This window comes from Aedes aegypti, chromosome 2 (assembly GCF_002204515.2).
Source record: "Aedes aegypti strain LVP_AGWG chromosome 2, AaegL5.0 Primary Assembly, whole genome shotgun sequence".
Taxonomy (NCBI): Eukaryota; Metazoa; Arthropoda; class Insecta; order Diptera; family Culicidae; genus Aedes; species Aedes aegypti.
Window position 1 is genome coordinate 156,190,341 of NC_035108.1, and position 14,362 is coordinate 156,204,702.

At 39.0% G+C, this 14,362-nt stretch overlaps 1 protein-coding gene across 1 annotated transcript; it reads right to left on the minus strand.

Moving 5' to 3' along the window:
• Positions 1-15: 15 nt before the first annotated feature.
• On the minus strand, positions 16-13,994 carry LOC110676152 (loricrin-like). Its single transcript, XM_021842896.1, has 3 exons — positions 13,840-13,994; positions 325-979; positions 16-268 (listed from the first exon to the last, which is right to left on the minus strand). Exons 1-3 carry the CDS (start codon positions 13,846-13,848, stop codon positions 174-176), a joined length of 759 nt encoding a protein of 252 aa, XP_021698588.1. The 5' UTR covers positions 13,849-13,994; the 3' UTR covers positions 16-173.
• Between the last annotated feature and the right edge of the window lie 368 nt (positions 13,995-14,362).

Here is a 14,362-nt window from a genome sequence, read left to right on the forward strand (position 1 = left end):
ATCGATTTTATAATGTTTTAATTTCCAAGTACATATATTTACAAATATACAAACGTCTTCGTAAACGTCAAACTTTACATGAGTTTATACAAATGCAATTTCATGAGTGTTCGCAAGTTTGCCTTCATGTTATCTGAACACAAGTCATTGTGACGAAACCAGGTAGGTACCTTTTACCAGCTCTTCCATCCACTAGAACCACCGGAGCTCCAACCGCCTGACTGACCTCCAAGGCTACCAGAAGACCATCCATTGCCACCTCCGTATCCTAGTAAAAAAGTTGGAATCTTTGATTTGAATCATAAATTGAAACACCATATTTACCTCCAGACGACCATCCCTTTCCGCTGCCATATCCGGCGGTGCTCCATCCCTTGCCAGCTCCAGACCAACCTTGGCTGCCTCCAGTGCTCCATCCAGACGAGCTTGGCCAGCCAGTACTTCCTCCCTTGCTCCATCCACTGCCACTTCCAGACCATCCAGCACTGCTCGATGGCCAGCCAGATCCGCCCGAGGACCAACCAGAAGATCCAGACGATGGCCATCCCTTGCTCACGGATTGCACATTACTGTACGATTTAGCATAACCACCGCCATTGGACCAGCCTCCTCCCAATCCTCCCTGGCTCCATCCGGATCCTCCCTGATTCCATCCCGAACCACCCTTATTCCATCCGGATCCACCCTGGCTCCATCCGGAACCTCCCTTGTTCCAGCCGGATCCTCCCGATTTCCATCCGGATGATCCTCCTTGATTCCAACCGGAGCCACCCTGACTCCATCCACCACCGGAAGAAGGCCAGCCCTTGCCGGATGATACAATCACGATGCCACCACCGCCATGGCCGCCTCCGTAGCCGCCTCCACCATATCCGCCCTGGCCACCGGAGCTCCAGCCGCCACTCCAACCACTTTCGGCACCGACGAGGTCATGGGAGCAGACCGCTGCTGCCACCAGGCAACTGGCAATGATCGTGAACTGAAACGAGATGGTATCAGGTTAGTTTTGTAAATGGTTTTTCCCAAGAGATCAGTTATAAGCGCTAGTAACTCCTCCCCCACATACTCATTCTCGGGCTATGTATGCATACATGAAGTAGCAATGGTAGCTTATGCAACATGACTCCAAATGAGAATTTTTATATCACGTGTCATAGATTTATCAAAGGAAGGTTGACGATCTGTTTCAGAATAAGTCCATGCTGGATTCTTTCGAATTTTTAGAAATCATGTCCAGGGATTCATTCAACGAAATTCTCAACGTACTCTTCCGAAATTCTTCAAGTAATTCCTTGACAATTATTCAACAGAAGAACTTCTTAAAAAATCCAGGAAATTTTCTTAGAATCATAAAAATTTATGCGATGACTCCTCTGCAAATGTTTCTTCTGAGTAACATCTTCTCTATGTTTTCCAATTTATTGAATAACTTGACCAACCAAAAGTTTTAAATTTCTTCTGTTTCGACAAGTTTTATCGTGATGTCCTTCAGGAAAATAAGTGATGAGTTTAGCCAAAGTTTTTTCTCAGATACTTCTACAGGACTTCTTCAAGCGATTTATCTAAAAAGCTTCTCCAAGTATTTATCCAAACACACGTAAAAAATAAGTAAAAATTTGAGGAATTATAGAAGGAATCTCTGAAGGAATTTTTCGATCAACTCTTTATGTGATGTCTAAAATTACTATTGCTCCAATATCTCGTAAACTTTTACCGGAAAGCTTTAAAATTGAAAAAAAAAATCAATGGACCATTGGACAATTTAGGTGCAGGTTACATACAGTTAAAAATCCTGATGTATTGAGAACTTCGTGGTCTTAGGTTTAGTGTTACCAAGCATTCAACCGCACCAATTCAAGGAGTGTGCACTCGATTCCCGCTTCAGTTCAGAAAACTTTTCGTCAGGAAAGTATTTCCGCTGTGCCCCTAGGCATGCTTTCTTCAAATGGCAAATTGTCCACTAGAAGCATTAACGTCATTAATGTCCTAAGTCTTCAAATCAGCCTATGAAGAAATTCCTAAATATATCACTGAAGATTTTTAAAGAAACAATTTCAGAAGAAATGCCTGAAGTAACTTCCCAAAGAATACATAAGAGAACTGTTCCAGGAAGCTTTGGAAGAACTGTACAGAACTCTGTAAGTTTTGGAGATTTCTTTTGACAGTTGACATTTAGCATTCGTGTCGGACAGACGTATTGCCGAAAATCGCTGAGTGAAAACAAAGTAATTATTGTGTTCCCGGACGTAGTCCGAAAGGCTTTTAGCCGAAAGGTTTGGTAGCAAGGGAGTCTGGTCATTCCGCCATGGACGACTATCGCAAAGACTCTGTTTACCTAGATTTCAGCGGTATGCCAATCCGCCCCAAGCTAGAGAAGGTTCACGAGCTCATCAGCCAGAAAATTCAGCTAGACCTAGCAAAAGTCAATTGTATCCAGCCCAGTATGACTAAAGCACGAGTCATAGTTGAGCTAAAATCACCAGCATACGTCGAACAGCTAGTCGCTGAACATAGTTCGAAGCATACTGTTGAAGTAAACAACAAAGAATATGCTATCCCAATCATTCCCTACGACAATGCGGTTGAGGTTAGGATAGCTGATTTGCCTTCCTACTTCTCAACCGAAACAATCGCCAAACATCTAGCGCCGTACGGGGAGGTTGTTTCCATACAGGAAGAAGTGTGGAAAAACTTCTGGCCTGGTTTGTCCACCGGCGTAAGATTGGCACGGATGAGGATTCGTAAACCAATTCCTTCCTACGTTCCGATGGCTACACACACCGCCTATATCACTTACCGAACACAAATTCGCACCTGTCGATATTGTGTAAGACCGCTCCACATCGGCCGCACTTGCAACGAGGCGCGTAAGGAACAAGGTCATGACATCAACAGTCGCCTTACCGCGGCACAAGTCGTTCAAGGAGTCATCCCACCATCGTCATCAACTGAGCCAACGAACACTGTTCCATCAACATCCAATCCACCAAGTACAGAAAACGATATCGAAATGCAATCTTCAGATGAGGAGATGAATACCAGTTTGCCCAAAAACAACGTTACGGACCGCGTAACAAGATCAGCCTCGAAGCAGAAAAGCAGACCATCTTCGCTTTCCCGTCTCCCATTTGAAGGATGCACCCAAGCAACTACCAAATCCAGCAGAACAAGCTCGCCTGCAAGTAACAAAGGGGTAGAAGGAAAAGCAGACCACACTTCAGATTTCGTCATTTCTGATGACAGCGAGGAAATAATGAACGCACCAAAACGACATCGAACACAACAATCCGCCGAAACAATCGAAACTTCTTTCCACGAAGTAAAACGCAAGAGCCGGAGTCGGACTCATAACTCTTCCTCCCGGTAAGCTTTGCAATGGGTGTATGTCACGCCGAAGCAAACATAGATACTGCTACACTTCACAAGAAAATTTCATCTCTATCTTTCACAACAATGCAAAATCTACTCCGTTGGAGGCTATCACATCCCATCCCATCTTCGACGAAGGACACTACCACCGAGGGCTTTTCTTTCTATGAGGTAAGCCCTAGTATATGTCCTGCCGAAGTATTCGAAGATACTGCCACAAATTTCAAGCAAGTTTACATTCTCTTCATGCCATCATCACTTCTGTATGAGGGATCACCAAATGGACACTTCGATTCTCAATACCGGCGGCAAACATCATCTCATCATTCACGAAATATTGTATTTCAATCATTCATAATGGCATCGCACAACATCGTCGAAACCACTGTCAGCGAGGGCTACTCTCTTTGTGAGTTCATCACTCAATGAAATCTTCAATGAACACGCGGATACACCACTACCAAAATTGACGCCACTCACTCTCAACACCGGACTTCGATTCACTGTCAGCGAGGGCTACCTTTTTTGTGAGGTAAGCCCTAGTATATGTCCTACCGAAGCCGACTCAGGTACTGCCGCACTAGAGAAAAAATCGTTTTTTGTAGAAACACGACCTACAGTGCAACTCGCTACTACCGTTGCTGTATCGATGTACTTGATCGAGGGTCAAATGTTGGCTATACTACCAGCAAACCACTACATCGAAACTGTTCGTGGAATTCAGGTGAGAGAAAACAGTGACCAAAACAAAAACACTGCGACATGTACGAAGACTGCGAAAGCGATTGCCAAACAGCTGTTTATAACAGTATTGGTTACTATCAGGTACAGGGAACACACTCAAGATCACTATATAAGGTAGGACTCCTCAAAATATTAGGGTGATGCAAATGTTTAGTTATAAAATTGCTACGATCAACATCTGCAATATTTCTAACCAGACGAAACTAGATGCATTGAGGTCATTCATTCATGTATCTGAGCTTGATGTCATTTTTCTACAAGAAGTTCAAAACGAACAGATGAGCATACCTGGTTATACGATAACTTTCAATGTAGACGCCGATAAGAGAGGAACAGCAATCGTAGTTAGGGATCAGTTCAATGTGCATAATGTTGAGAAAAGTCTAGACAACCGTATAATATCGATGAGAATTGGACCTGTTACCTTCATTAACATCTATGCTCCGTCCGGTGCAGTGCAGAGAACAGCTAGAGAAGATTTTTTCAACTCTTCTGTGGCGCATTATCTTCAACACTCTACTAAACACGTCGTCCTTGGTGGCGACTTTAATGCTGTGGCCAATGCAAAAGATGCAACAGGGGGTAGTAGCATAAGCCCGATGTGCAAAAGGCTTATGAGTGCAGCAAATCTAGTGGATACTTGGGAAGCTTTAAATGGACAAAAGGTCGAGTTTTCGTACATAAGAGCGAACACAGCATCACGCCTCGATCGCATGTTAATTTCAAATGTAATGAAACCACAACTCCGAACAGCACATTTTGCAGTTACTTCATTTTCGGACCATAAAGCATATTTAGTACGCATGGTCCTTCCACATTTGGGAACACCGTTAGGACGTGGTGTATGGCGCCTCCAACCACATATCCTTGATGATACTGAAGTTTTAACCGAGTTGTCCAGAAAATGGGAATATTGGACCCGAGCGCGGAGGAATTATAGTTCATGGATAGAATGGTGGGTGTCACATACCAAGCCCAAAGTAATTTCCTTTCTAAAATGGAAAACCTCAATCGTTCACCGAGAATTTAGAGATGCGACTGAGCTATATCGTAGCTTATTGAAGGAAGCATACGATAATTATCATGGAAACCCACAGCAACTTGGAACAATAAACCACATCAAATCGCAAATGCTTCGCTTGCAAAGGAATTTTTCGGAGAATTTTCGAAAGTACAACAATACCTACATTTCCGGTGAATGTACAACACTTTTTCACGTTTCTCAAATCCATGGAAAAAGATCAAAAACATCCATCGCAATGCTTCAGAGCGATAATGGAACTGAAATTCGAGATGGAAATCAAATTAAAGACACGATCAGATCGTATTTTGAAAATCTGTTTTCCTCGGTGGACGCTGAACTGCCCACAGAATTTATCCCTGCTAAATCTATCCCTGAAAACGACCCGGCGAATGGAAATCTGATGCAAGAAATAACGCAAGATGAAGTCCTAATGGCCATTAGAGAAAGCTGCTCTCGGAAATCTCCCGGTTCAGATAGACTACCGAAAGAGTTTTTTCTAAAGACTTGGCGGATCATTTGTACTGAGTTTACCAGCGTCATCAACGATGCGTTACAAGGTAATGCGATGAAACAATTCTTCGATGGTATCTTAGTTCTCGTCAAAAAGAAAGGAAAGGACAAAAGTGTGAAGGGATATCGACCGATCTCACTCTTAAACTTTGATTACAAAGTTCTAGCTAGAATTCTCAAAAAGCGAATACACTGTCTACTTCCCTTTGTCCTGTCAAACAGTCAGAAATGTTCGAATGGGAACAGAACTATTTTCGAAGCCACTAGCCGTATTTATGATCAAATCTGTCAACTAAAACACCACCGTAGAAGTGCATTGCTAGTATCCTTCGATCTAGACCATGCATTTGACCGAGTAAGTCATCAATTTTTGAAACAAACAATGAATAGGATGAACTTCAACCCAAATTTTGTAAACTTGCTTGATACGATTTGGAATCAATCCTTTTCAAAAATTTTGGTCAATGGGCAGCTGACACAAGAGATCAAAATCAATCGTTCAGTGAGGCAAGGTGATCCATTATCAATGCACCTGTTTGTTATATACCTGCAACCTCTGCTAGATGCCATCTCTCGAAAACTTCCCAACGCTGTGATAAATGCTTACGCAGACGACATCTCCATGTTTCTTGACAGTGAGCGAGCTGTATCTCGTATAGTTACCATCTTCAATGATTTTGGGGTAGCATCTGGTGCTGTTTTAAACAAACAGAAGACTGTAGCAATTATGATTGGAAATATCAATCTCACAACAGATACGGAATGGTTGAACATACAAAACTTTGTCAACATCCTTGGAGTACGTTACGGAGAAAATATAAAGAAAGCGCAAAAACTTAACTGGCAGGCCGTTCTCACAGGACTACGTACAAGGCTTTGGTTCCATCATCCAAGAAAGCTGAATCTAATTCAAAAAGTAATACTGATAAATACTTATATCAATTCAAAAATCTGGTACATGGCATCAAACATACCACTCACAAGGGGATTTGCTACTAAAATAAAAGCGGAAATCGGAAAGTTCATATGGCATGGACAAACGCTGCAAAGGATAGCTTTTGCAAACCTTATTCTTCCCAAATCTAGAGGCGGTCTCAATCTGAATTGTCCAGAGACAAAATCGAAGGCCCTTTACTTGAATCGGATGATAGCTTTAGCTCATCAACTTCCTTTTATTACGAGTTTTCTACAAAACCCGAACAATCCTGCTCCAGCAATGTTCAACCACATAACTGTACTGAAAGCTGAACTGGCTCAACTACCAGATATTCTTATCACTACACCGACGTCTTGTGGATTTTATCGTCATTTTTTGACTTTGAAACCGGATCCAGGATTTGTATCAACTGATCCACGGGATTGGAAAATCATTTTTAAACATCTTCATAATCGCATTCTGAATTCAACGCAACGATCCAACTGGTTTGTAGTGATGCACAGAAAGATAAAGCATCGAGAATTGCTGTATCAACGAGGTGTCATAGACAACCCGTATTGTGAAACATGTCCAGGAGAAGTAGGAACAACAGTACACAAGCTATTTCGTTGTCAAGTCGCAAGAGAAATCTGGAGGTTTCATCGTAGAGAAATAGTAAGCTATGAACCCAGGTTAGCTGCATTAGAGCCACAAGAATTTGTATATCCTGCCTTAAAACGCATAAACAGAACTTCTAGGAATTCTATTATAAAACTCTTAGGCCTGTTCTTTAGCTATCATATTGAAACACCAGAAAATTCAATAGGATTAGAAAATTTTGTATTTTATTTAAACATTAACAAGTAATCACGAAATACATGTAAGGTTTTAAAAAAAAAAATCAGCCTATGAAGAAATTCCTAAATATATCACTGAAGATTTTTAAAGAAACAATTTCAGAAGAAATGCCTGAAGTAACTTCCCAAAGAATACATAAGAGAACTGTTCCAGGAAGCTTTGGAAGAACTGTACAGAACTCTGCAAGTTTTGGAGATTTCTTTTGAGAATTTATTGAAAAAAAAAAACGCTGTTGGAGTAATTACTGGAAGAACAAAAAGATGCATTGCGGAATAACTTGAAGGAAACAACGTTTAAGATTTGAATGTAGCATTATAAAAATGGACCGCTAGATTTACGTCTAGATGAATTATTGTAGAAATCTTAGGAAAAAATATCTAATAAAATGCCTAAAGGAATCTCTGAACAACCCTGCAATAACGTCAAGAAAATCATCCTCCCAGAACATCAATGAAGGACTTCCTTGAAAAGATTTTTGGAGAATATATAATAGAACCAATTATAAATAATGATTAAATCAGTATTGGTACGATTTCAGGACTGAAAATATGAAAGTTTTAAAGGAAAATTCTAAAAAAAACTTTGGAAATTTTTGTTTGGGGTTCCAGTTATAATCTATTGGAGAAATTCTTCCTTATAACATTTCAACATTGGTTGTTCAAAATGCAAAATTTGACTACATTAGCCAACTTGTATGCAAGTTTTCGAACTTGTAAGGCAATTTATTTGCTTAATTTGTCACAAATTTCAAACTTTATGTGTAGAACAATACTTATTAGCACACTTCATAATACTATCGATGTTTAAAAGTTAGTTTTTGGTGTTTTAGAAAAGTAATGTATTTCGCCATATAAGAGAAACGGACAGTTTAGTATGGAGACTGCAAGCATGTTGAAAAAATCGATTTAACCTTAATTTTATCGTGCAATTTCAATAAAATTTTATCTAAAATGAAAGTTGAAGTCCTGTTTTGCATGCTTGCTGTATTAGATCACAGAAAAGTTTGATAAATCATACTTAAATTTCATGTAAACATCAAATAAACTTGTGTTTTATACAACTTTGGTGTCCTGTAGCTAAAATTGTGACGTGCAGGAACATTTCTGGAAACGGCATCAGATTCAGCAACCCAAAATCTACTAGAGACACATAATTTGATTCTTGAGACACGCAAAAATGTCAGTTTTGTTACGCTGTGTAATCGGACTAAACGTAAAGCTTTGGTTCCATCCTTTTTATATTCGATCACATGTCCTTTCCACGAAATGCCGGTTCAACCAAATGTCATATGCTTTATGTTGCAGTCAAACCTTTTCGACCAAATGTTCCTTCGACGAAATGTCCGTTCGACCAAACTTACTTTCGATCAAACGTCATTCCCCAGTGAGCCACGTATCGTATAAGAATGTGCATCCAAAATCACACATTCGTACGTAAAAAATCAGTATCTCACAGGATGTCAAATTAGACGTTATCAATGTAAACACAAATTGTATATAAATCCCCACTACGATTCATAAACGACAATAGGGGGATTCACTTAAAGTCGCGTAAACAGCAATTCTGCGTAACTTCAACAGTGGAATATTTGAATTGAAATATTCTTTTTGCAATTCCGTTGCAAATCAGCCTACTTTTTATCAAGAGAATGGACAACATAACGGCCTACTTTTCCTACGAAAAGAAACAGTGCTGAAAAGTGCTACTTTTCAGCACTAATATCAGTATCGAAAAGTAGCACTTTTCAGTACTGTTTTGGGAGTCATCAAAATGACGTCGGATTGCATCCATACGTCATTTGTTCAATTGTTCTGAAACTAGGTTCTGATTCAACATCCGTATGATGAACCGAATTGACTCGGATTCGAATTGTAGATTTACAATTCGAATCGGATTTAGAATCAGAAGCTAGTTGACTGTGCGGGATTCTGAGTTTAAATAGGATGTACCTATAGGAGGCAGTAGAATATATAACTTCGCTACAAAAAAAGACGGAAGCATTATGGGGCGATTTGTACAGTGAACGTAGGGGCAGTAGTTGAATTGGTCCCAAATAAATGGAACTGCATATTCCTACACGGTTTGATTAGGAAGATTGGCATATGAGAACTGTACAACACAGAAGAATATTACATGCGGCGTCTTACCTTCCCCGTTCACGAATTCAGAATATAAGTTTGACCTCGGGTGATGCGTGGAAATTTGTGCCTGTCATGTCTATGTTCATACTACTGCATCGCAGCCTACCTGATTGCAAAATATCGAGTCATACGGATTCCATGTGGATTCTCTTGAAATTTGATTGTGTTCCTTAAAATGATCTCACTCAAACGGCATTTTTCGTAATTGCAAAAAATGTTGTATGCAACGCGTTGCAAAACTCGATTTTTTCAGCACTCGTCGTATTTATCCAACTCGGCAAGCTTCGTCGGATAAAGGTACGACTCGTGCTGAAAAAATCATTTTGCAACTTGTTGCTTAAATAACTATTCGTTTGATTCGATTGAACGTCAAACGAGATATTTTTAATCTAGTTGTCTATGAATCCAGCCGCTGTAAACCTCAATTATTTGCTATTTTCAACTAAAAAGTGATAATTTTTAGAATTCATTCCGCATATATTTTGCAATTCAAAAGCGTTATTACGCATTGGTATGAGTATTGTAGTCAATTATTCGACTAAGGCAAACGGTTGACGCAGTTTGCGGTAGTTCTTATCGAAAGCAGCCAAGTTTGATGCTTAGAGATTCCAAATATGACCGCTTCCATCAGTGCATCTCAAGTTACTTCCAGACCATCGGAAATGAACACTAACATCATATGGGATAGGTACAAAGATAGCCCAGTCAATTGTAATTCCTTTGAAATGATAACCGGTGTTTTGCATGTTTGATTTGAAATTGTCCCAAGACCTGGGGTCATTTATTTTTCTTTTCTTAATTGAGGGACTCCCATAAATCAAGTGGTCATTTAAAAGGGAGCGGGTGTCTGGCTTAAGACCTCGGTTCAAACAAATTTAAAAAAATGTTATGTGGACAAAAGACCACAAGGGCGGATGGTGGAGGTCTGGCATTCCAAGAAAAAATCCACGTGGTTCATGAACAGCTCTTGATATGTAGAAAAAAATTTGGTTACTCCCGGAGAGTGTCCAAGAAAATATTTCACTTTTCCTACACCGATGAAACGATTGTAAGATTCCTCGCCCAAGATCGAGGTAGTCAATTCCGCCACCACAAGGACACAGTATTTCAGATAGCGAAACCAAACACTCGGCATTTAACATTTTCTTAATCAAATACGAAATGCATTATCCGCTCTCGTTCTTAGAAAACAAAACATTGACATTTGTCAGATTACGAAAGCGTCCTTGGATTGATTTACTCTTGAATGTGATCATCCCGAAATGTTTCACTGAACATTTACGCACCGTAATGAAATATTTAAGATAATCGATTTAGTATGACTTACGCAGCGCTTTACGCTGTTAAGTGAATACCCCTAATCTGTGTTGACAACAAAACATGTCGTAAACAGTGCAACATAGAATCGCGTTAAGTTGTCTAAACTGACAGATCATATATCAATCCAGAAAGCATCATATGAAATCGCAATAACTTAACAAAAATTGTCACCCAAACTTGGGATCTGCTGACGATGGGCCTCAAAGTACAACAAAGCAAGTGTCGCTGTACATGAAACATGCATTTATATTGGCAAATAATCACGACACTGATATGAACCCTTTGGCAGTGCAGTGGTAAGGTGTTGGATCAGTTATTCAGAGGTCCCGAGTTTGAGGATTGGTGGACATCTTTTTTTTATTTTCATCCAAATTTTGTGGGATCGTATTTCTGGTCGCAGAAAGTCTGAAAAAGTCGTGCCAAGTGCGCATATAGCCTCCAATTTGGTAGGTTTATGGCCTTTTCATGCATTCTATACGATTGAATTGATTCATATACAATGATGTATAACAAAAGTTATACTGACCAAAATGTTGACTGGGTCGACTAATTGTCATTCGACCAAATGTCATAGTTTCTTTCATATCATCTACCAGGAATTTTTAAGAAATGTTTAAGTTTCTTTAAAAAAAATCCTGGCGAATTTTAGTTCTACCTTCATGAGTTGATGGTGAAGGGGCTATTAGCTCTTATTCACATCGTGTAATGGAACAGAAATGATGTGGAAGTAAAAAAAGTCACCAAAACTTTACGTTTTCGCTTAGTTTGGCGAAAAACTGCCAATTTCGAGTTTATTACAATCAAATCCTGTTTTGGGCAATTTTGATGGAAATTTAGTGTGTATTTTTCTGTATACATAAGCTTACGGCTGGTATAAAGTATGTCTGTTATAAAAGTTTCGATATTTTGTGATTCGACCAGCGAACTTTTGCCCCACACTTGGTTCGAACTTTTGTCCACCGGTGGGACAAAAGTTCGTTTTAGACAATTAATTTTGAAATTGTTATAACTAGAAATCGGTAAATATTTTGACACAAGTTTGTTCAGCAAAATTGTAGCTAATATTTTCAAGGTTCACTGTGTGATATTTATTTCTTTTTTATTCGTGTTGTTTTTCTAAAAAAAGATTATACCACGTCGAACTTTTGCGCCACCTTACTCTAAAGTGTCACAAAATCTTTTACAATAGTAGACAGCTTTATGATTACATGTTTAGACCTTTCTGTAATACGAAAACTTGTGGTGGAATATTCAAGTTGAATTCAAGGAGGATGAATCCAACAACAAAAAACAGGGTCAAAATTCTGGAACAATTCTTTGATTAACTTTTGGTGTAATTTCACCTGGATAGAATAGTTTATGGAATACGTATAGCAAATTTATGAGACTTCTTCTTCTTTCTGGCGTTACGTCCCAACTGGGACAAAGTCTGCTTCTCAGATTAGTGTTCTTATGAGCACTTCCACAGTTATTAACTGAGAGCTTTCTTTGCCGATTGACCATTTTTGCATGTGTATATCGTGTGGCAGGTACGAAGATACTCTATGCCCTGGGAATCGAGAAAATTTCCTTTACGAAAAGATCCTCGACCAGTGGGATTCGAACCCACGACCCTCAGCATGGTCATGCTGAATAGCTGCGCGTTTACCGCTACGGCTATCTGGGCCCCATAAAAATTTATGAGACATCATCAGCAGAAATCATAGAATAACTTTCTGGTCAGAAAATTTTTGGTTAAGCTCTTGAAGGATCTTCAAAAATGTCTAGATTATTTTTGAAGGATTTTTTTTTAAAGTTTAAATCTATGAAAAAAAAGCAATTGGGTACTGAAACAGTTGTTGTTTGGTTATTCTATAATGAAAATTATAGAATAATTACAAGAGGAACAGTGAACTCTCCATGAGTCAATGTTCCATGACTCGTTATCGAATCATAAAACAATACTAAAAACAAAATTTCATGGTTACTATGATCACCTCAATCAGCTTTCCAAAGTATTTCTGTTCCATTACTCGATATTTCCTTAAGGTGCTTATAAAACGAAGTCAAACTTTGAATTTTCATGTGCACAAGACTGGAGAACCTGACAACAGTTCAATCAAATTAATTGCTTGCTGGTGGTGACCAATGTGACAAATTTTCAACGTGGTGCGCTGTTTGGTTCTCAAATGCTTTCGAAAATTTGGCTTCGTTCTTGGCTTTCTTAGTTTTGCATGAATCGTCAAAACATTTTTTTATAAAAAATCAGTCAACTTAAGAAATCTTGCATTCTTTTAGAAATCTCTTAACTCTGGTCAAATTTCTATAAAACAATCTTAGAAGATATCGACAGGAGGCTTCACTGTTTTATGGAATGCTTTATAAGATAAAATAGAAATTTATTAAATGAAATAGCGATGTGAAGATGACACATTAAAAAAAAACATTTAACGCTTCAATTGTAAAAATACTGTTTTAATTTACTTCTTAAAAGAATGGAGCTAAAAGATTTTAAATTGGATGAAGCATAACAAAATTATACAAATTCAACTGAAAATCATGCTTTATAGTTTCAAACACACTTTTTATTCACTTGCGCCGCTTCTAAATCTCGATATTTTTCCTCAAATTTGAAAGATTCTCTTTTTGTGTGATTTTTATTCTCACGAGCACACGAATTTAAGATTTTTAGAACTTTGAAAAAATAAGCTGCACTCTCATGCAAGAAAACACACATTGACACCTCCAGCATAGAATTATTTTAGGCTATGGAGGTTATCACAAGGGGTTACCCTTTCTGTTCTACTGGTTCTACTGTCTTCAGGTCACTGTACACTTTTATGTTTGAAGATCTCTCATGATTTTTGAAACATATATTGAATTTTCAAATCACGTTGCACTATTCAATGATGAGTATTTCTCCTGATCACATTTTCACCCTCCAAGAATTAGAATATGTATTCAAAATATTCACGCACCTTCAGCATCGTTCTAACTATAATCCTTTGATCCTGGATCTCTTATCACCACAACAATTTAAATCCGTTCGAAAGACGTGCTTTGCCCGGTTAATCGAGCCAAACTGTACCGGCAACCAAGAACCTCCAATGCTTTTATATTGAACCGAATAGAAAAACGCAACCCCTTTGCCGCCAACGAAGTCGTTGTTGTTGGGTTCGACTTTTTTTTCCCTACAACTACCCTACTGCTTTGTACCCTCGCGCGATTTGTAGCCGCCACCGGGTTTGCAAACACCACCCCAATCTCTTCATAGTGAATAGAGACCCCAAGCAAAACTGAGAGTGAAACGATGAGGATCGCTTCATCATGATGCGTTGCCTCTCCGGTCTCCCATCGGCAGTGCACAATGGTCGAAAAAAAAGAAGTTTGGCCAAAACTAGTTTTATCGCCTTAATCGATAAAATATGTAATCTGAATATGTTATTTGGCGTTTTTATTGTTTCTGAAGAGGTTATTCACAGATTACGTAACTTTTTTTAA

What these genes read in the sequence shown, in the direction of transcription:
- LOC110676152 (XM_021842896.1), bottom strand. An exon ending in AAAGGGATGGTCGTCTGGAG is followed by an intron (nt 269 to 324) that starts GTAAATATGGTG and finishes CTTTTTTACTAG; the next exon opens with GATACGGAGGTGGCAATGGA.